General features: G+C 44.9%; 2 protein-coding genes across 3 annotated transcripts; both read right to left on the reverse strand.

Annotated features, from left to right (window-relative positions):
* Positions 1-275: 275 nt before the first annotated feature.
* LOC311365517 (Y+L amino acid transporter 2) lies at positions 276-11,954 on the reverse strand. 2 transcript variants are annotated; one of them, XM_084485074.1, is made up of 12 exons: positions 11,809-11,954; positions 10,662-10,790; positions 10,063-10,238; positions 8,910-9,052; positions 6,789-6,914; positions 5,546-5,690; positions 5,307-5,430; positions 4,222-4,325; positions 3,808-3,904; positions 3,472-3,621; positions 2,639-2,822; positions 276-1,743 (listed from the first exon to the last, which is right to left on the reverse strand). In XM_084485074.1, exons 1-12 carry the CDS (start codon positions 11,809-11,811, stop codon positions 1,649-1,651), a joined length of 1,476 nt encoding a protein of 491 aa, XP_084341200.1. In that variant the 5' UTR covers positions 11,812-11,954; the 3' UTR covers positions 276-1,648. The 2 variants fall into 2 exon arrangements, with proteins under 2 accessions (XP_084341200.1, XP_084341201.1); XM_084485075.1 differs by having other exon boundaries at positions 10,662-10,890.
* An 872-nt stretch (positions 11,955-12,826) lies between these two features.
* Positions 12,827-18,737, reverse strand: LOC311365522 (uncharacterized protein). Its single transcript, XM_084485080.1, has 5 exons — positions 18,649-18,737; positions 17,487-17,603; positions 16,237-16,358; positions 15,022-15,239; positions 12,827-14,909 (listed from the first exon to the last, which is right to left on the reverse strand). The coding sequence occupies exons 2-5, from the start codon at positions 17,505-17,507 to the stop codon at positions 14,896-14,898; spliced, it is 375 nt and encodes a 124-aa protein (XP_084341206.1). The 5' UTR covers positions 17,508-17,603; positions 18,649-18,737; the 3' UTR covers positions 12,827-14,895.
* Between the last annotated feature and the right edge of the window lie 8,345 nt (positions 18,738-27,082).

The following is a 27,082-nucleotide window of genomic DNA, read 5'->3' on the forward strand; positions in this document are numbered from 1 at the left end:
TGAATGGATTTAGTACTTAGATATAGATTTCGTTTTATATATAACGATTTAGATTTAGATACAAGATATGTTTTATGATATAAATGTAGATTTCATGTATAATTCAAATCTTATGCATGTGAAAAAGTGACATGTAAATTACAGTGCATTTTGGAGGGGTGTTTATTTGCTAAATCTTAGAAAAATGCAAAGCTGGAGTTAAATCTGGAAGGAGTGAAGCACGTTTTTCAGCAGCAAAAGTCCATAAGCCTGAACCATTTTACTAAAAACAAACATTGAAATTTTAATAAAAGTTCTGCATTGGTTCTGACAAACCATAACCACCCAGTCTCAAAACATAGGCTTTCCATTGCTATGACACACATTTCATAATTCATTGTTAAAATGATGCTTGCAGTTATGAAAAATAGTGTCACACCGCCTCAATGTGTGCAATGTAATGTAAAGTCGTTCATAAACAAATGTGAAAAGCACAAGGGCAAATATATCACTGAAAAAACTATCAACACGAGGTTCAACAAAATGCTTGAATCCAACTGAATTGTACATACTGAAGAAAATATTACTTCATTGAGTTTAAAATGCTATTCAATGCAGGAAATCACACGAAAAAAAGAAAAATATCAAACTACATCAGTAACTTAAGCTGCACTTCTCAGTGATTGTACAAAAGCATTAAATATATTTGGTTTTATAGTAACAATCTCCTTGGGCCCCCACCGAGAACCATTTGGTCATTAGGAGGTGATGATGATCAGCATGAACACAGAAACAGGAACATTTGGTGAGCAGGAAAGTGGGTGCAGAGGAAGCTTTGTACAAGGTGAACCTTTACAGATATACACATCGAGGTCTTCATGAGGTACTCAAAACAGGTAACAAAGACGCCATACGAATACAGAACAGGCCTAGCATGTTGTCTAATACCTATAATCAAGTTTTTAAAGTGGAAATGGTGATGGAGGGAATTTATGATATAGAAATCCTGAATGGAAGCGAAGCCGTAATGGAACGCTATATTCTTCTCAAACTATGTAAATCCTAGTTTTTCAAGTACAAGTTTAACTCGTATAGTAAAAAACAACAACAAAAGTATACCGGATGGAACAAATTTACACTGGTTTGAACCGCAACTTTCGTTAAACATTACCAGCATTTTGAGCTGTAAACATTTTATTAAATAAACCTTTTATAATTCAATGTTTTTTTAATGGTTTAAAAAAATATAGGGTGAGGTGAATGGTGTGCAACTGGAACGGAGTCAACTTTGTACAACAATCCCAAAAAGAGAATCTAATGTATCCTGCATCCGGTGTTGGGTCCCAAGTACTCCGTTGAAGTTCGGTGCATGAGCTATACGTTGAACCATCACAAGTATTCCCACTGTCCAAGTCTTGAAAACATACATCTGCAGCGTCGAAGCCTCAGTAACATTGTAGCCAGGCCGCTGTGTGGGATAGTGCAAATCGGTGCTCGATGGCAAGCCCTGTGTGAATCCATGCAGCGCTCCTACTGGGTGCTCAACTCAAGTGCTGAGCGCTCCTTCAGCCACGTTCACATCCACCTCTCTGGTTCGTGCCTCCTCCAAACTCCCTCTCCTCAATTTGTCCTTCCTACGCATGTTTCTCTTTCGCTCCCCCCCCCCCGCTCATTGAATCTTTTCGGGGTCCAGATTGTCGAGGTCAATATCGGGAGAGGCGGAGCAGCACAGGCACATCTTCTGCGTGCACAGGGAGAAGGAATCTGACCGAGATATGGCAGGGGACAAGGAGCAATGGTTAGAACAGTCTGTACACAATCAACTGAGAACAATTGACATACAAGAAGAAGATCATCGAGTTGACAAAAGGACATCGCAAGAAATCAATACTTGATGTGACGACAATTTATGGTCAGGTGATTTCTCACGTGCCTTCAACGAGTGCACTGTACCACTGAGGAGCAGGTTCAGACAGAGGCCTTGTTCATGACTGCTCACATGTTATGTCTGGCATAAAACACAGGGCCTTTTTTGATGTGGGTTAAACCCCTTACTACTTAAGGCAGGCTTTCAGTTTCGCAAAGTACGTGCAGAATATCCTTAGCCCCTCTCAACATCCCTCCACTGTAGAATTATAGTGGGCTACTTACTGCATTCTGCCGTGCATCACTAATCTAGGCTCAGCGCTTCATAAAGGATTGTCGTTGCATTACGGCAGGAAGCCACAAACTCTCCATACGCCGTCTAGGCTCCAGGATCCCCGTCACGGAAGGGTCTAAAACTCCAATCCTCGAAACCCGTAAACAGTGCTACACTTAAACAATCTCCATTAAGGCCCGAGTATACCTGAAACAAAATCTTGTGTTTTTTTTGCACAGGCCAACATGCCAATTTTTTTTACAGTGAAGTCCCTGCCATGTGTGTTATGTTCGTTCATTTGTGTGAGTCGCGCTGGGAGAAGAGTGTGCCGTCAACCGACCGCAGGCAGTGGGGGGGGGGGGGGACATGTGGGAAAATACTTTGTTTTTGACCCCCAAAAATCCTCCCGTCGTCAATGACGACGACAGACACCGGTTTCTAGTGAGTTTTGCAAGTCCTGGGGCGGCTTTAGGCAGCCGACGAGCGCCCCCCCCCCCCCCCCCCCCCCCGCGGTCCTACCTATGGCGTCGTTCAGGAAGGGTGGTCTGGAGCTGGCTGGCAGGTGGATGCACAAGAAGTAGATGGGCACACCGGAGAGAGCCACGCCGATGCCCACCAAGGAGTTGAAGGTGTCGCTGTAGAGGGGCAACACCACCAGGAAGACGCTGCACAGGCAGTAGACCACGGGGAAGAACAGGGACAGCTGGGGGGGGGCGGGGGGGGGAGGAGGAGGAGGAGGACACAGGGGAGTCAATACTACACATTCGGATCATTGGACAGGACAGTGAGGAGACACGGGAGAGTGGCGAGAGGAACACAGTGACCGAATGATCACAGGCTGGAATCAAACCGTGGTCCCTACAGGGCCAAAGGTTTACGAATATGAAAAGTCATTGCCCAAATGTTATGGACCTAGACCTTTGTGACAGGTGTTGAATGGAATCGATTGGTTTCGGTAGTTTTGGCCACATTAAATTGCACAAGTTTGGTGGGAAGAAGAATAACGGAAAAGGGATATCAAGATTGTGCATTCCTATGCACGATAATTATGTCATGTCAGGAAAATCTGTGGTCAGGGCCCATTTGAGTCAGGCGAGCAGGATAGTAAAAAGGATGAGGGGCGATCCCTAATATTCACGGCACAACCTATGGACCTCCTTAAAACCTACTAAAAACTAAATATAAATTACACGAAAAGCAATTCTGCTGCTCGACTTCAATTAAAAAAGAAAAAAGACTTGTGCCATCATATCCTATTAATGTGTGAATGCAACACATTGGGATGGCAGTCAAGCTCAAACCTGAGTGAACATTTCACTTTCGTTCAAATTTATTTCGGGGGGGCGGGCTACCTTGACGGGGCGGTGCATCTCCGGGGCCTTGATCCGCAGGTAGATCAGGCTGCCGATGGACAGGCCGATGAACAGCCAGTAGTTGAAGCTGAAGTAGTTGATGAGCTGGAAGACGTCGCTCACGCACAGGTAGATCAGAGACATGGCGCCCTGAACGGAGACAAAATGAACACGAGACCACAAGGGAGGGAAGGACAGTAAATAAACACAAGACTCGTGCAGTTTTCGACAGCACAGGACTTGCTGATTCAGGGGAAGATCAATTGGCCGTTTATGACAGAACACCTAAATGCAAACAAAGCATTGGATTTATTCATCGTTCGGTGCACCACTGACGTTGAAGAGCAGGGCGGGGATGGGTGTGAAGCGTTTGACGTGGATCATGCACAGGACCTTGGGCAGCTGACCCTCTCTCGACCCCACGAAGAACAACCTGAGGGCGTCAAACCAACGACAAAGGTGAACCAGCGGCCTTTTAGAACGACATCATCAACAGGATCTCATCACTGTCCACGTGCCTGATCATGAGTCCCATTGGGTTATCTCAGTCGATAAGAGTTGTCAGCGGTCCACAATAGACTCATCACCACGTCTTCATCTCAAACAATGAAAAAAAGGCGTGAATCGAACCATTGTTGACGAGTATTTAATCAATGGTTTATAGCGTTGACTATCTCGTCAAGCCGATTGAGATAGAGGGAAGTTTTGAGGTCGGGAGGGGAGGAGAGGGGCGAGTCTGCTCTGGGTCACCTGGAGGCGGCGATGATGGAGGAGTTGAGGCTGCCGTAGCAGGAGATGGCCACCGCCAGTGGGATGATCCAGCGGGCCCAACCCAGGATCTCGTCCGCAAACGTCTGGCGAGAAAAAAAAGAAGAAAAAAAAAGATCAGCACGCCATTCAGCATTCTCTGGTTACAGCATAAAAGAACAAAGCCTCCGATCTACACGGCAACCGACGCTTTCTCAAATGTCCATAATCAGACTACAGGGAAACGTTTATAGCCAGTCATGCATGTCGGAGTGTCACATTTCATCTCGATCTAATCGTCTGTGGAAGAGTGGAAGGCGCTGGACTGACTGATGAACCGATGGGATGTGGGTGCGCCTTATTGAACAAACCCCAAAGTCTAGCACAGAAATACCACACCCACGTTGCCTTATATGTGAAACCGTTGAGTTACACTTGCACTGTACTTCTGATCTTTTACTGTCGGCAGCAACAAGGAAGCAAAGACACTACTGGCGTCGGAGAAAACACAACTCACGGTCGTACTGGAACACGTCTCATACTGACGTCATGCCGTTTATCGTTAGAGGGACTTTTTAGCCTCCTGGAAATGATTGCACTGATAATTGCAGCACCACTCATTCTAATTGGGAAACCAGAGACATCCAGGAGCCCGGTAACTACGGACGCAGCGGGGGTTAGCGCGACGACTGGAGCAACGCCGACCCGCGACCACCCTGCTCTCGACCCCTAATCACATCAGCTCCCCAATCGCTCACTTCCTGCTCGGCACTCTAACAGCGTTAGAGGTTCCCCGTTGTCAAGTCCTGAGCGTAACACACACACACACACACACACACACACACACACACACACACACACACACACACACACACACACACACACACACACACACACACACACACACACACACACACACACACGACTTGGGAGCGGTTTGGTGCAGCACAGATGGCCCCCGGGGGGGGGGGGGGGAGCACAACACACAGGAGAGGAACCCACAGTAGCAACAACAGGAAGGAGAGGAGATGATCACCAGATGGGTCCGTGCGTACGTGCATACACGTGTGTGCGCGCTTGGTACTCACCACGGCGACCGCGTCGCTGTGGATGATAGTGTCCATGTCCATGACAACATAGTAGGCGATGTTGGTCATGATGTAGATCACCGTGACGATGGGCATGGAAATGCCGATGGCCAGGGGCAGATTCCTGAGGGGGCAAAAGGGGAGAGAAGAGAAGGTTTTGCTCGTGGTCGTTTACAGACGGCAGAAGCTTTTATCCAGAGCAGTTCCCGTGAGCGTTCCCCTAGGCCAGCGCGCCGCACCTCTCCGGGTTCTGGATCTCCTCGGTGATGAAGTTGAGCGTGTCCCAGCCGGAGTAGGAGTAGAGCGCCGAGTAGAGGGCCAGCGCTATGTCCCCCGGGTTCAGCTTGGAGCCCTTGAACGAGTCCTCAAAGTTCTGGGTGTGACCTGGGAGCGGGTAGGGAACACACACAGCGGAAGGAACGGCATCCTGTTAGAATAGGAAAGGTGTGAGGTGAGAGCAAAGATACCTGAATAAATATATATATAGGGGAGGGATCGCAAGGCGCCCCGCGGCGGTCGCTGGGTTTGCCTCGTCGGAGGCTCCGGTCAAAAGCACTGACGGGAGCACCGGCTCAACAAGACGGACGGGTTACTGTTGGGTGCTTATTGAATAATCCTGTCCTCAACAGCAGATGGACTGGAGGATAACAGACCCAACAAATGAATATATAGGATTATTAAAAGAGGTTACGTTTTAAATAAGTGCTAAGCTCTTGAGAGTGGTCCATACCTGAAAACTATTGCATTGCTACAACTAGTTTTTGTATTACTGGATTACCCAAACCATTGGGGCTATATGGTGAGCAAAAGGTGGTTTTTGAGCGAGTCGTACAATAAAAAAAAAAAACATTTTACACAATGCCATACCACTAACACATTACACACATTATAGATGACAGTAAAGTAGTAAAGTAAAGTAGAAACATTTCTGTTAGGGTTGCTGAAATTCCAAGACTGGAATGTATTTTCTTCTTATCAATTTCCTGAACCGTTGCAATGATGAAAGTCATGGCCTAGCTGCCATTCATTCAGAGACAAAGTCTTGTCACCCACCCAGCTGAATACCCAATGCAGATGCTCCAGGTCATATATCCAACTAGGAAATATCTCCTCCTTTCATTTCCATTTCCCCTTGACCTAATAACAGGTTTTTGTAGCAGACTGTTGGAAAGTAAGTATTGGAAATGGTACGAGACCTGGAAACATCAGTAATACTGTCAGTGAATCTTGTCGTTTCTCTTGGTCTCATAAGCCTGCTGCTGGGTGATTCGGTTCCCCCCCCCCTCCCCCCTGCAATTGCATGTTATTTTTGTAACATAATTGTGTTGTATTCTAGTGTGGGAATTACAATAAACCAAACTAAAATGTGAAGGCAGAATGAGTGGGAGGAAAGAGTGAGACATTATAAATAGATGGTGCCAGCTTAGAGGGAGGGAGGGAGGGAGGGAGGGAGGGAGGGAGGGAGGTAGGGGCGGTGCTCACCTTTGGCCAGCTGGACCAGGCCGGCGATGATGATGAGGATGAGGGCCAGGACCTTGGCCACGGTGGAGGCCACCTGCAGGATGGCTCCCCACTTCACCTTCATGCAGTTCACAAACGTCAACAAGCCTGGGGCACGGCGGGGCAGAGGAACACAGCTGTTACAGGCAGGAACTCCTTTAGGCGGGGAACGCACTTACATGATTAAGAGCAGGGATCTCGACATCAGGTCCCGTTCCAGACACAATCCATGGTGGATAGAAAGTGAGCACAGAAGTTCATTTTTTTTTTGGACTTGTTTTCATTTATTTGACATTATCATTAGCAAGATAATAAAGTAAATGACGTAAATGACGGTTTGAATGCCACTGTACATCGTAGTGTAAATCAAGGGGATGTCCAACTCTTCATATATTGTTCTGTACTAAAAAGGCAGGGAGCTGTAGGTTAGAGATATACCCGCCGAGTCTGACAAGAAAATAGGCTCATATTTGACACACACACAAACCAGTTCAGCTACAATATCATATTACGTGTTTGTGTGTCAATACAGTGACATTTTAAACTGCTCCGATTTCTTCGGTAGCACCTGTGAATTGCTGTTGATGACGTCAACACTATGTTGAAGTCATCAACATGCGGGTTGAATTTAAACACATGTTCATAACAACCGATGACGCCCATATGTGCATACGGTCATGTCTCAGAATGTATGGGCCCGTCCTGATGAGACCTGGCACATTCCACACCTTTAGCTTAACCGCCTTTAGCCCCAACCGCCTCTAGCACCAACCGCTGGTCAGTTAGCACTAGCCAGTCCAGATTTCACTGAGATATTTCAGACGCATTCCTTCCACATTCTAACAATGATAAAATAAAAATAAACAGAAAGAAAATACCAATCAATAAAACAAATAACTTGAAAGACTTTATGTATTAGTTCATTAGACCGATCAGGAATTTCTAAAAACAAATGAGGCTGCATCCCCTCAGTTCAGTTGGTTCTTAAGTCCAGACGAGAATAAATACTAGACTTTGGCCGCGTGAGCAGATGAAAAAAAGTCACACGGCAAGATTACAGATAAACATTATTTGAGATTAGAGTGAAATGACCAACTAATCTGCCACCGAATTGGCAGAAACATTTAGCCTGCATGTTTGAAGTGCACTACAACTCACTTTATTGGCCAATCTACTGCCCTTAACATGAAGTAGAGCCATATAAAATATTTCTCAAATTCTATTTAGATTTTTCATAAAGAGTGTACTTTTGTGAATTAATTAAATGTCAAGAATTAATAACAAGATATAACAGTTCATTTTTAATGATCCTCACAACATTGCACTTTTTTGGAACGATAGTGAGCAAGATGGAGAGCCAGACGGCGGCTGACAGCGTCGCAAAATTTCAGAATTGCAGAATAATAATTAGCATGCAGACAGCTCAGCGATGACGATGTTTAGAACGAACAGATGACAGTCTTCTGTTGGACGGACACACGGGGCGGTGAGTTTGTCGGAGGCTGCTCTCATCTTCGGGCAACACCCTCCGTTCGCAATGCTTCAGTAGAAACAAGCTTTCCTATCTTCTCAGACTCGTTAAGTCCTTAATAGATTCTCGTCTTGAATCTGTTGATCGCTCGCACTAGTAATGGTCGTTTGAGGAGGCATGCTCTAATAACACAGCTTTTCTTCATTCTTCACATGGACTTTAAAATTAGACCCTAACTCAAGCAAAATTGGACCCGTAAAAATATGTGTGATTATAGTTTTTAAGAGGACATGTTTCCCAAAGTAGTGCCAAGCTGTGAGGTGACAATTTGCCCCCCTTCAAAACAGCGCGATCGAAAACAGAATTATGTATTTATGCCTACTCCTCTGTAATTCTACAATTATTAAATCATTTAGGTTACTACAATATTATTTCTTTATCAAATTCGCAATTTTTGTTCATTAGAGCCCTATGATTTCATAGGGCTCTAATGAAGTCATTTAGCAGATGCATTTATCCCACACAGCTTGCCGTATCAGATCCAGATCCATGACATTAAGGAGCAGGTAGGGTTAAGGCTGATTATGCATCTTGATCATGGTTATGGTGCTCTCAGTCGGCGTGGGGCTTACATATGATGGCAGCGGCAAGGAGACGGACTGCGTCGTAAGGGGCGGTGCAGGTGGTGTAGAACGGCTGGACGAGGTAGCTGGAAAAGGTGAGGGCGATGACTGCCTGGCAGGCCGGCTCCACGATCATTAACGACGTCCATAACCTACAACAACACATCAAGCAGTTTCAGATCACTCTTACAGGCCTTACAAGGAGCGAAACCATGAACTTCTGCGAGCGTCATTTTGGGTTAGAGTCAATTTCAGTCTGTCAGTCATTTTGCGTTACCCATACAGTTTGTTCATTATTCTAGTGAATAAAATAATTGTCTAGCAACTCTGTGGATCTTTACACTTTGTTTCAGTTCCTTGGCCACAAGAAACAAATGCTATACTACATCCTTTCAGAAGTGTTGAAAACTGGAAGTAGTCACCCAGCTTATTACAACAATGAATGTATTTTTTTTCCCCCTGCAGCAGTTTCGGCAGTTAGGAAAAAGCATTAAATGGATAACTACTACTCCCATTGTGTCGCCATAGTTGGAGAATAGGATCGTCTTTCATTCCTTGTTCCGGATAATAACAAATTGCAGACAAATGACAGTTCTTCTTCTCCAACATAACTAACTGGGCGTTGGGCCATTTGGTCTGGTAACTTTGTCTCACACATACAGGTGTACTTTATGAAACCTTCAGCAGGTACAGGCAACCTCTGCTTTCTTATCACACAACAAATACACATTTGGCCAAGTACCATCTGAAACAGAGACTGCTGCACCCACGGCGGTGAAAGGCACAAGAAAAACACACTGGCTGGCGTACAATAAATAACTAGGAATGAACGCGGCACTTCTGACCAAAACAAAAAATAAATAAAGCTGTCAAAAAAACATGATTAAAATACTACACATCGGAATGAGCTAGCAGGTGGGAGTTTATAGTTTCACATGATTTCAAGCCAGTCCAAACCGGGATCTTGGTGCTCTTTAACCATTATAATGATCATACAATTTAATTAAAAATTAAAAATTTTAGAGATGGCGGGCTTGAACTTCTTTAGTGGCACTTCAGATCACATGATGATTAAAACCCTCCTGTATGCACAGACTTTCCTATGCCGCGGTCGGGACGAGTGTGACCTGGAAACGGAGTTGGATAACGGAGCCCGACCTACCGGATGAACGCCAGGAATCCCCCGAAGGACTCCAGGATGTAGGCGTAGGAAGCGCCTGACTTGCGTATGGTGGTGCCCAGCTCGGCGTAGCACAGCGCTCCAAACACGGAGAAGATGCCTCCGATGGCCCACACCACCAGAGACAGACCGAACGACCCGGTGTAGACGAGGACCCCCTTCAGAGAGACGGACACAGTGAGACAGAGGCACGATGCGGAGGCTGAGCTGGATGATAGAAGCTGCCATGGATGGTAACACAGTAGTCCAAGCTGACAATAATGAGAGGCTCGAATTAGCTTAGCGGACGGCTACCGTCCTGTAGAGAAAAGTGTTTGAAAACAAACGTTTTTTTTCTTTGTTAAATGGAAGAGCAATACATCTCTATTTGCATAAATAGGACTTTCCATAGGGTGGAGAACGTAATTATTTGTTACAAGGCCTACTTAAAAATGCACATTTGCATTACATCCTGTAGCTCTCCTGTCAAAAGCCTGCCGACCCCAACGCATTAAAGAGGCATTGCATCCCCCAAGCGCATCACGACACCATGGGAACCACACTAAGCATGGGAACCACACTAAGCCACGTTTCCAGCCTACCTTTGGAGACACAAAGATGCCGGAGCCGATCATGTTGCCCACGATGAGGCAGACGCCGTGCAGGAGGGAGATCTCCTGTTTCAGCCTCACCCCGCTGCTCTGGGACACCGTGTCCGGGTCGGCCACCATCTAGGCGGCGGAGGTAGCGGGAGGGCGGTGAAATGGGAGGTTACTACGGGCCAAACGGGGGATGAAGGTTGGCTCAAAGGATCGCACCGCACAAAGTTGTCTGGAAAGGAAAGGCGAAAATATATATTTTTTCTTTTTTAAATGGGGAGGATGGAGCGGGGAGTTGCATAACAGATGGATTGGTGAGTGGTAGGGCGGTCGGTTATTAGACGCTATTGCGGTAATATTGCAGAATTTGTTTAAGCTGATGAGTAAGAGGTCCTTTCCTGGTATTGGACATTTTGAAGCAAAAAGATTGTTTAATAGAAATTAGAATAACCTTAATCAGATTGGTTAGAGGAACAGGGAAAAAATATTTAATGAGATGTCCATCAATTGAACCATTTATCGACATCTAGATAGTGTAGAGCATTTTTCTAATTAAAAATTAACATATAAGTAGTGTAAAGACGTCCATTCAAGTTTTTTTTTTTCCGTCTACCTTACATTTATTTATCCACTTCTGCGTTACAATTCATGGATGCCTTTCTCTGGTACCCCCATCGGAGTTGAACCAACCGCATGTATTACAGTCAACCAGGAAAAAGGAAGTAGCATTTGTTTTGCCTTACCTGATCGCAAAGGTAAATGCATGCACATAAGTCTATGCATACTAGATAATAAAATAACAACCAAGTATAGAAGATCATAAAAAAATCAAATTAACGCAGACCCTGTTATACTCATTGGCCACTCCTATTAAGTGAATATCTTGTCAGAAGTCACCTCCGGCCACGGGCGTCAGACGGATTGATTTACGACACTAGCGTTGGCGGAATGTCACATTCAAAGAAAAGTCCTGGGTTATTCTTTCTAACAATGTCATCAATGACAGACCGCTGACAAAGTAGAGGCCAATCCTACACTAAATCGAGGCATTCGGCGGGATACTGATAAGGTATAACGCCATGATGGTTCTGATGCAATCCTGCTAATAGTTAGCTCAAACTAGAAGAGAAGAGAAAACAGCTGTACTTACCATTTGCTTAACCAAAGAGCGACTCAGTCAGAGACTTTGCGCCGTAAAACAAAAAGCACCCGATTAAAACCGCGCAAGAAACGCGCGTGGTCTGTGTGAGGTTTCAGTGAACCGTCTTGTCTCCCCACGTGTGCTGTAATGTTCACCATCAAGCAGGCAGCAGAAGTCTCTCAAACATCTGCGGCTGTCCTCGCCCCGCCCCCGGGTCCGGGCCATGAGCCCCGCCCCCTCCCCCCACACACATCTGCCCACCCAGTTCGACGTCACTTCAGGATGGACCCATCAGTGTGCGATTGTGTGTTAAAGGCTTTATTGGTGACAGCATCAGACGGAGAACAGTGCAGCCTAACTGATAACAGCGGTTGTGTGTGTTGTGTACCAAACAGTAATGGGAGGTTTTAGTTTGAAACGGTTCATTTAGTTAGAGGACAGGTTGTTACGAGTCGGAAAAGAAAAAAAAAAGAAAAGTGTTGAAATGTCGGCGTGCATGTGTACAATTAGTGGTAACGTTATCTTCACTGACTGAATGCATCATCTTATGCGAACCAAAACAACCTTAAAATAAACGTAATATTGCTCTTTGGACTTATTTTGTAATCGGGGCCTTGTGTTGGCATCTTTGGGAGGGGAGACGCTGCGGCGACGCTTCAGAAATCGCTGAATATCCATTTTATATTTATATATATATATCGCGAGGTGAGTAAACAGTCTGGTTATGTTTTTAAACTGTTTATTCTCTTTCTAGAAGGACTAGGCTACTTTATTTTGAGATGCCCCTGGAATCCCCATGTTTAGTGTAAAGCACACGGGACATCCAACAAATTACTAACTACCATTAGTGACTAGAATCATTTCATCACTTCTAGACTGAATTTAATTAATGCATTCCATGGTTACCAGTAAATATACCAATAAATACCAATGGTAAAAATACACATTTTTACAAACTTCCCTTTGCCCAAACACAAAAGTGCCTCATTCACAAACACACCAACAGTCAACATTGAGCAAAAGTGAACTATTTAATGACATGTCATTAATGTCATGTATGTATTCTTTATGTTTTTCTTCATTCATTACTTATTAACTGTTAGTTAATCAGTTGGTTTTCAAAACGTTTAGACATTTGAATTACTGACAAAGACAGTGAAATCTAGAGCTTGTGCTCACTACTAACCTGTTGTAAACACTGAGTCTGACTGCTGAAGTGTACTGACTCAACTGTTGCTCTGTTGTCGAGCGGTAAACGAGGGGCGTTCAAGGACCGTCAGAAAGTTAAAAAAAAAAATGTAACCAAAAAATTATATTCAGGGCTAATTAAATAATATCCACACACATATATATATATATATATATATATATCAATAAATTTGGAAATGTTAAGCTTGGCTTATTTCATTAGCATTGTGTTGGGGCGATGGGGGCAGGTGGGGCTTGAAAATTCCCCCTTGTCCAAAGTGGGGGGTGACCGAAAAAGTTATATATATATATAACTTTTTCGGTCACCCCCCACGTGTATACGCTCATTATACAACAGTTGGGAACCAATCAGATCGCTTGATTTAAGCCACCCGTTTTATAATAGTTTTTTTTCCTAGCTTCTAAACACAAAGGTTCACGTTCAGAAGAATGTGCTTATTAAGTCCAATAATGTCCATCGCGACCACGGAGCGTCGGAGAGCGTCCAAACGATAGGGCATCCACGGGCGCGGAGAGAGAAGAGCGTCCAAACGATAAGGCATCCACGGGCGCGGATATAGTGAAGAGTGTCCCTTCTGGAATTCTCCGCGCTATATATCGCATGTAATCAGGAATGGGCCAATCACCAATCACTAACCCTAACCACGCATGTTGATCTGATGATTGACAAAAATAAATTAGATGACCTTATGACCACAAATAAAATACAGAATCAGGTCAAAATAAAACAAAACAATGTAGAAATAAAATATAAATGTAGGTTCATTACAGAAGCAAGTGGCACGGGAGAGAGACTACAGGTATTATTGAACTGTCTATCTATGAAGAAATGATAAGTAGAAAAGAGCAGGGCTAATGGAGTTGTAGTTTTCCTATAAAGTTGTTATGCTGTGGTGACAATGAATAGAGGTTAATAATAACGTTGGAAACTACTGAATGCTTCGGAAAAACTACAATAATTTATTTCACATACGTCCTCTGTTCTCCAGGTAGTGTATTATAGAAAGGTCATAGTTTAAGACCTAAGTTAAGTTTGAAATGCCCTCCTGTCTCTAGTGTTTTGTGTGCTTTGACCGGCAGTGGGTCTGCTTATAGGTCGATTCTTGACAGGATGGTACTTTGTTCGTTTCTTCACTAGACTGACATACGCGCCCGCTCACTCGCTGACACACACACACTGCCATTCTCGCGCACACACATACGCTACTCGTAACACTATGCCTCGATATTGCGAATCAGACGTTCATGTTTTTTCCCATAGATTTGAAAGTTAGACTATTAAACATGTTGCATTCTATACGGCCTGATTATGTCATTATTTAAGCTACATAGCCTAATGCCGCTAAGGACGTACAACCAGTCATAGACGGTTGTACGTCCTTGTGTGAAAGCAGCTTGGCGACATGGCACGGTGTAATCTGGCAACGGTTTGAACAGGACATTTAAGAAGTTGAAATAAAAAAATATATTATATACATATTTAAAATATATATATTAAAAATATATATTAACAAAAACGATTTTCCGAGTCGACTTGAGCACGAGTCGAGAATCAATCGTTGAGTCTACACATTTTTAACATCCCTAGTGTGTACGCAGTCAGTGGCGGTTTTAGGTACGGGAAATACACAGAAAAAAAAAGATCTGCGCATTTTCTATTATCGATCATAACCCCCCCCCCCCGTCAACAACTCCGCCAGCCCGTAATCGCGGCCCCCATCAACAACTCCACCAGCCGGTAATCGCGCGCTCCCCCCCCCCCCCCCCCCGTCAACAACTTTCCGGGGGGGAGGGGGGTGCGTGCGCACGGAGGGGGTCTCGCCCGGGGCGCAATTCAATGTAGAAATGCTACAGTATGCAGACGTCCATGCGTGGATCCTCTCCGGTCTAATCAGCTTCCACTGTGGAGGGAACACTGGAATGAGTGAAAGGACGTTCACATGCACCGCTTAATCAGATTGTCAAGTTTGTCACTGGGTTAAATCCTTTTTCATTGAGGAGAGGCATGCGTACTTGTAGGCGGCGGAGTCATGCTCATCCTCCGGCGTCGTAGCGGAGGCAGCAGGTCCTCCTCCGGGTCCAGCAGGTCCTCCTCCGGGTCCAGCAGGTCCTCCTCCGGGTCCAGCAGGTCCTCCTCCGGGTCCAGCAGGTCCTCCTCAGGATCCGGTCGCTCCAGGGCAGTGGACTCAGAACCTCTGGTCTCGTGGCGGGAGAGAAGAGCCATCCAGCCGCTGAGGGAAACCTTTCATTAGAGCGAGCGCTGCGCAACAGGTGGTTCGGTCAGAACCAGACCGCTGATAATGGTTTAATTATCACTCTTCTTCAGACACAAATGTAGGAAGACTTTTAAAGAAAACTAATTTCTTCACGCTCATTGCGTGAATATATATTGAATATTGAATATTATATATTGAAGATAATTTGGGAATTGTTTGCCTTCCATATCTTTGGGGGCCTTTTTGTTTACTTTTTGCTCTGTAAATTAAATTAAGAATATAACTAATGCATATGCATGCTATTTTAAATACGGTAGCCTATGCCAGCGACGTGACTACCAGGATCTGATCGCATTTCTCGAGGCAGATTACACAGTGCCATGTCGCCAAACTATGACTGTGCGGCTGGAGAAAATGTACAGCGAAGCAGCAGGCTCCCTCCGTGAGATCCTGTCCTTAACGGAGAAAGTTGCCATCACCACCGATGCTTGGACAGCGTTGACTACGGAGTGGTACGTGACCGTGACGTTCACTTTTATACTGACTGGGTTGTGCAAAATGTGCGATCCTATAGACCCTGCTCAATCTGTTTTAGTGTGTGTGTGTTAAATTAAATGGTTTTATATCTTAAACAAAATCCGTTGCAAATAGGAGGCGTGCAGCATCAATATCCTAAATAAAAAAAGTAAGTCGGCCAACGCAGACACATTTTGCAGATTGTAAATTGACATGAGACATTGTAAACGTTCACTATCCTGCTCTATGCTCTGTGATATTTTGTTCATCATCATTTCTGTTAACTTCTGCGAGGCGGATAAAGTGGTCATCGTCTGGTCGTCTGCCCGTCTATTGCACGGACCACACATGAGCAGATCTTGCACACAACGTCAGTCGTGTCCCTTGGCTGTCCACTCTCATCAGGTCTAAATCCAACGACGATGTCATCGTCCATCGTGATGTTTTACTGTAAACATCATCAACTGCCAATTTAGGGGACATCGCCCAACCCTACTTGATCCGCAGGTAGATCAGGCTGCCGATGAACAGGCCGATGAACAGCCAGTAGATGAAGCTGAAGTAGTTGATGAGCTGGAAGACGTCGCTCACACACAGGTAGATCAGAGACATGGCGCCCTGAACGGAGACAAAATGAACACGAGACCACAAGGGAGGGAAGGACAGTAAATAAACACAAGAGCACGCAGTTGGCCCAACCCAGGATCTCATCCGCAAACGTCTGGAGGAATAAGAAGATCAGCACGCCATTCAGCATTCTTAGGTTACAGCTTGAAAGAAAAAGAAGAAAGCCTCCGTTCTACATGGAACCGACACTTTCTCAAATGTCCATAATCAGACAACAGGGAAACGTTCATAGCCAGTCATGCATATTGGAGTGTCACATTTCATCTTGATCTAATCGTGGGTGCTCCTTATTGAACAAACCCCAAAGTCTAACACAGAAATACCACACCCATGTTGTCTTATATGTGAAACCGTTGAGTTACACTTGCACTGTACTTCTGATCTTTATCTGTCTGCAGCAAATACACTACTGGCATCAGAGAAAACACAACTCATGGTCGTACTGGAACAAGTCTCATACTGACGTCATGTGGTTTATCATTAGAGGGACTTTTAGACTCATGGAAATGATTGCACTGATAATTATAGCGCCACTCATTCTAACAGTAAATACGGACGCATCGAGGTTAGCGCTAGGACTGGAGAACGCTGACCCGCGACCACCCTGCTCACAACCCCTAATCACATCACCTCCCGAATCGCTCACTTCCTGCTCGGCCCTCTAACAGTAGTGATGACAATTTTTTTTTTTTTATGAAGCATTGAAGCGTTTAGCCAATTGTTTCGGAAATAGGTTCTTTACTCGAAGCCTCAGTGATAGTGACCTCTGCTGGCGAAGTGCAAGGTTGCAGTGGATTTAACGTATCTTTGCGTTGACACACACACACACACACACACACACACACACACACACACACACACACACACACACACACACACACACACACACACACACACACACACACACACACACACACACACACACACACACACACACACACACACACACACACACACACACGGGGATCGAACTAGCAACGTTCCGATTTCAGGTCATCCTGCTCTACCTCCTGAGCTAAGCCGACCCCAGAATTAAATTAATGACAGGGGGCTGCCTTGTTTGTGCTTGTCGAACTATGACAGGGGGCTGGGAAACACTCAAAGGTTGAATGAAGATACCTTGTCCGGGTCGGCCACCATCTAGGCTGCGGCGGGAGGGCGGTGAAATGGGAGGAAGTTACTACGGGCCAAACGGGGATGAAGGTCGGCTCAAAGGATCGCACCGCACAAAGTTGTCTGGAAAGGAAAGGCGAAAAGGATTATTATTTTTTTTTAATGGGAGGATGGAGGGGGGAGTTGCATAACAGATGGATTGGTGAGTGGTAGGGCGGTCGGTTATTAGACGCTATTGCGGTACTATTTCAGAATTTGTTTAAGAGAGAGGTCCTTTGAGTAAGAGGTCCTTTCCTGGTATTGGACATTTTGAAGCAAGAAGATTGTTTAATGGAAATTAGAATAACCTTAATCAGATTAGTTAGAGGAACAGGGAAAAAATATTTAATGAGATGTCCATCAATTGAACCATTTATCGACATCTAGATAGTGTAGAGCATTTTTCTAATTATTAAATTATTTTCCATTCAAGTCTTTTTATCCGTCCGTACCTTAGGGAGGAGTGCTCGCCACCAGTCACAACCTACCATGATGGTGATTTCACACGTGATTTCAGATTTCAGGTGTATACAACTTATTCACTGGCGAGGTTCAGCCTCTTTTCTCCACGATTTGACTTTTTGGTTTGACCGTGATAAGAGTTTGTTGGCTGTTATTGAGATTTAGATCGATTTGATCGATTTCACACAGCGTTGGCGCCACTGAACTCCATTTCGGTGAAGACAAACATTGCCGTTGCTATGCAACCTTGAGAGAGTCGAAAGTCTGGAGAAGCATCTCGCTGCGGCCTGCGGGAAGGCGGGGCGTGATGTCACGTCCCGCCTTCCCGCAGGCCGCAGCGAGACGTACTTGAAAGTCTGCGCAGATCCTCATTAGCATAATGCTTCTTCATAATAGTTTACTACTTTAACGGCCTGACAATCCAAAGCCCCAGTGGAAACCAGATGGAAAAAGGTTGTAGTTGAAAACGTGACGCAGCTTTTACTTCTTCGCTACCTACAGTTTGTTATGGACGATCATTCAAAAACCCCATGTTATTTCCCATAGACGTTTGCCAGATACACGGGAGGCGGGACTTATTATGATATGATATGCAAACTTTATTTCAGACTCAGGTCCATTATTCTTCAAGGTCAACTAGAAGAGGAGAGAAAACAGCTGTACTTACCATTTAAACACGCACCCGATTAAAACCGTGCCAGACGCGCGTAGTTTGTGTGAGGAAGTGCAGAAGACCCCGCCCCCGGGTCTATGGCGAGTGAACAGTGCCAAACCTAAGGATAACCAGGAAGTATGGCGAGTGAACAGTGCCAAACCTAAGGATAACCAGGAAGAGGCGAAGGAGCAGTCTAACCCTACGCCGCCGTGAGAACGTGTGAAATTTTGTATGGGACTGATTGGGACTGCAGACGAGAGACCAGCAGCGACGCCACGGCGACTGCATGGAAGTTCCGTCCACCGGCGGCGGTGTCACGGCGACGTACATACGGAAATTCAGACAAAATGTACGTCTACTCACGGACATCTGAAAGAGTTCGTCGCCACAAAGACGCCTGCTAACCTACGTCGCCGTGAGAACGCCTGAACTAAAACTTAAGAGTTTTGGTCTTTTTGACACACAAAAACGAACGGTTTTTATAAAATGTCATCAACTTATTCATCAACAAGTATTTGGACATATTAATACCAGAAAAATAATAATAAAAAAGAAAACAAAAAATATAGACTGGGAATCGAACCCCAGTCTCTCGCGTGACAGTCAATTACCTTAACCACAACATTGTCTGGACCATGACCAAAAATAAATAAGTAAATATATATATATTTATTTATTTATTTATTTTTGGTCATGGTCCAGACAATGTTGTGGTTAAGGTAATTGACTGTCATATATATATATATATATATATATATTATGGCGACGGCGTGCGTATCCTCTCCCCACGGCGGCGGCGTACGTATCTCCACACGTGCATTTCACACGATGTTATCCTTCTCCTGGTAATCCTGGCACTATCCACTCGCCATACGGGTCCGGGCCATGAGCCCCCCCCCCCCCCCCACACACACACATCTGCCCACCCAGTCCGACGTCACTTCAGGATGGACCATCAGTGTGCGATTGTGTGTTAAAGGCTAATGGGAGGTTTTAGTTTGAAACGGTTAATTTAGTTAGAGGACAGGTTGTTACGAGTCGGAAAAGAAAAGAAGAAGAAGAAGAAGAAGAAGAAAAGTGTTGAAATGTCGGTGTGCATTTCGTTTGTGGAATAGAGAGGGCCTGCAGGGTAGAAAGAGAACAGCTACTGGTGGAACTAGAGGACCCCGAGCACAACCCCCAGTGCCTCGTTACTGAAATCTAAGTTTTTTGACGCTCAAACAGTTTGAGCGTCAAAAAACTCTTGAGTGAGCATCATGCAATATTTCTAAGCCATAAATGCCAGGTTCGGGATAAATGTACCATAATAACTAAGCAGACGGAAGATAAGAAAGTAGTAGTATTTTGTTGCGCTGGTGCCTCTGTGATGGACCAGACCTTTTAGTGGGGGTCTTGCGTTAGCCCTGGACGGCAATAACATGTAGTCCACAAAGGGTTTGAGGAATTCACCCTTGGTCTGACGGACTCTTGAGAGTCCATAGTCTTTCAGTCTTTCAGGGTGGACTCGAGATTTCTCGAGTGCTCATCCTCCATTGTCCTTATGACTGGATTGGGTCCAGCACTATACTCTGGACAGGCCACACTTGATCCATCGCTCGTTGTTATTATTTCGTAGTAGAGCTATATTTACCTATACCAAGTAGGCTAACCATTCGGAGTCTTGAGTTCAAGTTTAGGTGTCTTTACTAGCACACTGGTTTCGCATACAACACTGTGCACACAGATTCCCCTCATGCTATGTGGTGATTAACTGCGGGTGTCGAACTCGTCCGCATTAGCACCTAAATTATACATAACAGTAGCCATGTAGCCTACTGTATGTGCAAAGTAAATAGGCCTACAATGATTCAGAAACATTTAGCCTTCTTTTAGATATTTTGGAAGTGTCTAATATGTCGAAAGTGTAGAAGCATGTATAATTGGGATACAATTAAATGATCAATATAGATCAAGAACAATGGTCCCCTTTTTTATTTCAGGTATAAAGATTCCCATTGATCCCGGTCCCTTTACATGACTCCGGCTACTGGCTAACATTAGCTCTTCCGATACCATACATTATGCGGCTAAAAGTAATAACAAATAAACGCTTACCGATGAACAAATATATTATGATAATATAATACATATAAATAATATATAAATAAGTTATGTTGGGTTTTAGCGCCATCTGTTGGTCTGATAGGGTACGACCGGATAAAGTTATTTGGATTCCCTCTGTAGCTTCCTACAGTTGTCAGAAGGCTATTTTTCCATTTAAATACAAAAGGTGAATTTAAACTAAATAAACGTGTATGTTTTAAAAGAGCGATCTCAAAACGGCCTCCTCGTAGTTGGAGAAGGGGACAGAGGAACACAGCTGTTACAGGCAGGAACTCCTTTAGGCAAGGAACACACTTACGTACATGATGATTAAGAGCAGGGATCTCGACATCAAGTCCCATTCCAGACACAATCCCTGGTGGATAGAAAGTGAGCACATAAATTCATTTTTTTTAAATTGTTTTAATTCATTTGACATCTCCAAGATAATAAAGTAAAAGACCTGACACTTTGTCAAGGCGGTTTGAATGCCACTGTACATCAGATCAAGAGGATGTCCAACTCTTCATATAGGCTACTGCTCTGTACTAAAAAGGCAGGGAGCTGTAGGTTAGAGATACACACACACACACACACACACACACACACACACACACACACACACACACACACACACCTGTTGACCTCGCCGGCACCACTCAGTAATCTATGGATGTTTTTACTGTGGATCCAGCTGTACTTTGACTCGTCAAAGTAGTCGGACCGCAAAGTTTAACTATCAATATAATAGGCTGTGATTTCAATGCATGTGAATGCGTCTTACAACTTTTAAAAACGATACTCTGCCCCCCCCATGTGGTGGGACAGAGTATATTCATGCAACTTTCTACACCGCACAATATATTCAAGTTCCTGGAGAGGCGCTGTGTCTGCCATGGCTGTCAGTGGCTATGTGGGGCCACATACAGTAGCAAGCCAACGATTGCTGTATAATTAGTTATTGTTAGGTAACAGTTATCCAAGAACTTAAAGAATACACAATTTGTTTACTATATTACCCTATTTGTCTTCAGGATGACGTGGAGAGGGAAATCGCCAGAAAGAAGAGCTTCAAAATCGTATTTTATTAGGAGTTACAAAATCACAGGCAGCACCACGTTCAGGGGTTCCAAAACCGCCCTGTAAACCTCACGAGAAAGTACAGTTTGCAGATCAATAAACATTCATCTGTAACAGATGAACACCTCGATGCTGAAATTGTGCAAATGAAAGCATTGCACCCTCGTGTTGGTGAGGTCATGGTGGTCATCTGCGATCCAGGGCCATTATCGTCAACATCATTCGACAGCCATTGCTCAGGGTGGATTCAGACGGGATCAATCCACGATGGCTGACGACACTCCACCGATGCCTTTACTCTTTGCCTTGCCCAAATGTCCTCTGGCATGTGGATGGTCAATCATACACTGGTGCCATGGATGGCTACTGTTGAGTGGTGATGTTCCTGAAGGGCTCAAACAACAACAGAGCTAACACGGTGACAATGGGATACTCACATAATATTAATAATAATAATGCATTTTATTTCAGGGCACCTTTCAAAAAACGCTCAAGGTCACCTCACAGTTAAGACAAGCAAAATACAATTTAAAAACAGGCAAATATAGTTAAAACAAACATATTTTAAAATGAAACAATGCCACATGCCACATATTTTAAAATGAAACAATGCCACCCACCAACCACATTGGCTGGTGGGTGGAGTTAAGCGGTATAGGCCAGTCGGAACAGGTGAGTTTTGATGGAGGTTTGAAAGGTGGGCAGAGACGCTATAGTTCACACATGCGGAGGTTCACACAGAGGATTTGGCCGACCACTGCACGTGAGGACTGATCTGGGGGAGAGAACACAGGAGTCTGGGAGGACATGGGGAGTGTGAGGAGAGTCCTCTCTGTGCTCACTGGGAGCTCTGTTCATAACCAACGGGTGGAACGTTTTAACAGGGACTTCAGCAAAAATAAGCAGCCATGTTCACGCCCCAGTGTTTTATGATTTGGAGTCCAAAGGTAAACTAAAGTCAATAGAACACTTAAGGAGTTCAGAGCTGCACATAACCACCATTCACTGTCTACAGAACGACGTGCTACTCCCATCCATCTCCATGGGGCCGATCCACGCCTTCTGCTGCTCGGAATCCACACACTGAGGCGGAAGACACCAGCAGTCTGTTACAGATGCATATGATACAATATCAGATGTTTGTATCACAATCAATCAATCAATGTACAGACAACTGTTTGCACAAATGGAGCCAACTTCTTTTCCAACCCATGGGAAAATGATTGTGACGATAGGTTTCACAAGCTTTTTGCATCCCTTGATGGTGCATAGGGATTGAAATGGAAATAACAGATTCTCTGATCATCCAAATATCGCTCTCTGAATATGGCTGTAGTTTGTTACCTTAGCAGTATTTCAGACCAGTCAAACGATACTTTCCCAATAAGGCCATCATTCCCATCATTTTACCAATCTGAGGTTACATTGATACCTAAATAGATTAAAAGAGTATAATACATGTTAGTTAAATAATGAAAGAGTATTTATCATACAGATAGAATACATTCATCTGTCTTGAGCGATGTTAAAGTGAATTCAATCAAAATCCTTCTAATGCTAGCTAACTGTATAAGCCATAGACTTATGGGGCATTTCAGTGTGAATTAGGACTCTTTTTACATTCTAACGTTATGTAGCCGAGTTATGCCTTCCAGCTCACTTACATTCCAGCCCTGCTCATAACGCTTGTCCAAGGCACTGTGACTTCGGCGTCCACCCCCACCCGGGAGGAGATGTCTGCCATGGACACTGCCAATGCTTTTGATGTTAAGAAACTCACCGATGCCACGGCAGTGTGAGAAGAATTCGCAGTTATGTAGATCGGACCTGCAGAGCTATACTGTTCCCATATGCAACCGCACGTTAGATTTAGATATAAGATTTAGATTTAGATATAAAATGAAAAATTCGATTTAGGATTTAGTTTTAGATTCAAGATTTAGATTGAACATCATTTATGTGAAAATAATGCGAAAAAGTGAGAATTGCAGTATATTTTGGAGGGGTGTTTATTTGCTAAATCAAAAGAAAATGAAGCAAAGCTCAAGCTAAATCTGGAAAAAGTGAAGCACGTTTTTCAGCAGCAAAGTTTACAAATGACATCTCATATTATAGCATATAGCAGCCATCTTCATATCCATATCTGTGTTGGCACCAACCTCAAATGTTAAATGGGCTGTATCTAGTGGTGTGTAGTCGGTCTATGCAAGTACATGTCACCAGCAGACCGCAATCACTTGCACATTTCCAGCCCATGGGTGGATGGTCTCCTGCCCCCGCCCTATCCCACAGAGACGAGCCGTCGCAGAAACAAAGACGATGCATCCGCCCTTTAAAAATAACTATTAACGCAGTGGCTTGAACTCCACACTAGGCCTCCTACACCCAGAGCCAGTGCATTGGGTTTACCGGCTCTTGTTTCTATAGGGGGATATTATGACGATCTACGTCAGGGGGCGTAGGCAGCCAATCTGCTCGGGCACACTCGCGCAGACGCTCATCGACGACGACGAGGCGCGCGCCACCAGCAGCATCAGCACCACCGACACCGCCACCAGCAGCATCAGTAGCAGCAGCAGCAGCAGCCTCCGTCTCTCCGTCCTCCCTCTTCTTCCACATCGCTCAGTAGTGCTGACTCAGTGCCTTCCCGCCCGTCTCTGTGCCGCCGTCCTCCTCCTCCATCCCAGCAGCAGCACCCAACGCACACAACGGAAAACATGGCTAAGACTGCGATCGGTGAGTCTCTTTTTGTATATATATATATTTTTTTTTTGTTGTGCGTTGGTCGGTTGTGTCGTGGTTGGTATACGCAGGCTTTGAGTTGGTTGGTGGGGGTGGGGGGGGGGGGGGATTCTTGTGGCGACACCCACCCATGGCACAAAAGGCTGGGGTATTGGGGAGCGGTCAAACTCATTTACAAGTCAGGTGAAAACAAAGGGCGAAATGAGAATGTGTGTTTTTTATGGTTATATCTCTGCAAAGACAACGAACTAACGATTGGATTTGTTGAAATGATAAAAAAAAAAAAAAAAGCCCACGATGGTTGAGATCATTCTGGGCTTCAGTCAATCATTTCTAGGATGAGCATCACTGACGCATATTTTTATGTCTTGGTGGAAGAAAAAATGCAAAGGAGTCCAATGGAAATCAAATGCTTATCATTCACGTTGAACACGTACACCAGCTTTATCCTTTTATTAACGGAACGGCGGGTTTTATTCAATGCACAAGCGCTGCACCTGCCGTTATGCTGCCGGACGCACGCCCGTGCAGCATAATGCAGCGCCAGCGACCCCACCCAACATCTCGGCTCTCCGGCCCAAGCTCAGCCTCACTGATGGATGCGCGATCAATCGACCGCGAAAAACGTGGTTATCACGACCGGACCCCCACATTTGAAGCATCCTGAACGATCACTTTGGGTTTTGTCCGACCTCTAAATGTGCGAGTGCGGTTGAAATGTCATCTTGTAGATCTGGTATACGCACTTGTAATTCCTGAACAGAAGAGGGGGAGAATTTACGATTGGCGATAAATGAACGTGTCACGGATGTTACGGGAAGATGATAACATATATATGGTCGATCATGGACCGGGTTTACAACATTGACATTAGACTAGGTGTATTCTTATTATGTCCTATGCATCATTTCGACAAAATATTTCCCATATCAAGGCACGCATTTTTTTTTTTGGTATGAAAGCATGTAGGCCTAATTGGATATATTGACATTCATCGCTAACCAATTGAATCGCCTGCCATCATTACCAATACGTCATCCCGTAATTGACTATACTATTTAGTTGGGAAGTATATTAAATGATGATAGCTGCGTTTCTTAATTGTGGCCTCGTGGTCTCGTTGAGAGAGTCGTCTTCCACCTGACCAGACTGGTGATGGATGCAGGCCAGCCCAGACAGACAGCAATATAGTTTTAATGTCGGACAGAGTCAACTAATCACTGGGGTCTAAGTGATATGTATCCCCCCACCCCCTCTCTGGCCCACCCACCCAGCATCGCCCCCTCCCTGGCTCATCTCGTGTTGTGGAAAAGGATGCAGAATGGGATGGGCTCGAGCCAGACACTCTTGAAAAAAAAAAAAGCCTATGGTCAGCTTTTATGGCGAACTCTTAGCACCCGCGCGCCCTGCTGCTGAAGATGGACGTCACGTGGCATTCCTGGTTCCCTCCGTCATGTTTTTTTATTTTTTTTTTTTGGTCGGAAGCGTCCAAATGGGCGTCCGTTGGTTATGTCGACCCTACCCTATAGTAGTTAGTTTCGCAATGACTTTGAGTGACGATCTCTTTGGATAGGGTCATTAAAACATAAGACAACATATAGGTAGAACTGCATATTAAAACATAACACAACATATATATGCACACTATTTCAAACCAACCCCGTCTCTTGACGAGTGAAACCACCCCTAGGTATAGGAGTAAAGGTACATGACCCTTCGCTGGAGCTCGCCTCATCCTGACCCATTAGGTGTGGTCAATCAATAGCTTTGTGTGGGGCAGAGTCTCCTCTGCAGCCAACACACTCAGGGGCCCCTCCAGTCCTTGGCCTGTGTTGATATTTACAAGGAGACAACTCGCGGCATGAATCATGCAGTTCATTCCACTGTTTACCCCCCCCCCCCCTCCCCCTCTGCTCTAAACCCTGCAGTCAAACCAGGATATATTTGCCAGTTCTTGGCTTACTGCTAAACACTCTACCGGCATGGATATGGGCGTTAGCCACTTTTATGGTGATTATTTGTCTTTATCATTTCCCCAGATGAGGCCATATTAGATATTGCGACGATCTCTGCAGACACATTTTTACTCGTCTGGCAATGAAGAGCTTTGCGTGTTTCCCCCTTGACTGTTCTTTCCTCATCTCGTCTTTTTACTGCGTCTCATTCTAAAGCCGGTTCCTCCCACACTTCAACTGGTTAACTGCCAGTGGGAGAGCAACTCACATGCACCACGCAATTGAGTTGATCTGTCGGTCGAGCTACCGTGGGTGTATTACAGGATACTACCGCGACGGGTTCCTGTGACGTTCACTAGGCGCTGTTTAAGGCACTGTTTCTGTTACCATCTCGTGACGGTCTTGTCAGCCTTGTGCATCTCTCTCCGTCGACGCATCGGAGGACATGAGTACGGCCACCACGTCTGTCCCACTGCCCTAGCCCTGCCCTTAAGGACCCCTGCTATTCCCTGATATATGTGTCTGATGACGTGCCCCATCATCGTAAAACCCCTCTCCGATGGTACCTGCATAATATCGCCATTATA

Source organism: Micromesistius poutassou (genome assembly GCF_964030765.1).
Source record: "Micromesistius poutassou genome assembly, chromosome: 20".
Classification (NCBI taxonomy): Eukaryota; Metazoa; Chordata; class Actinopteri; order Gadiformes; family Gadidae; genus Micromesistius; species Micromesistius poutassou.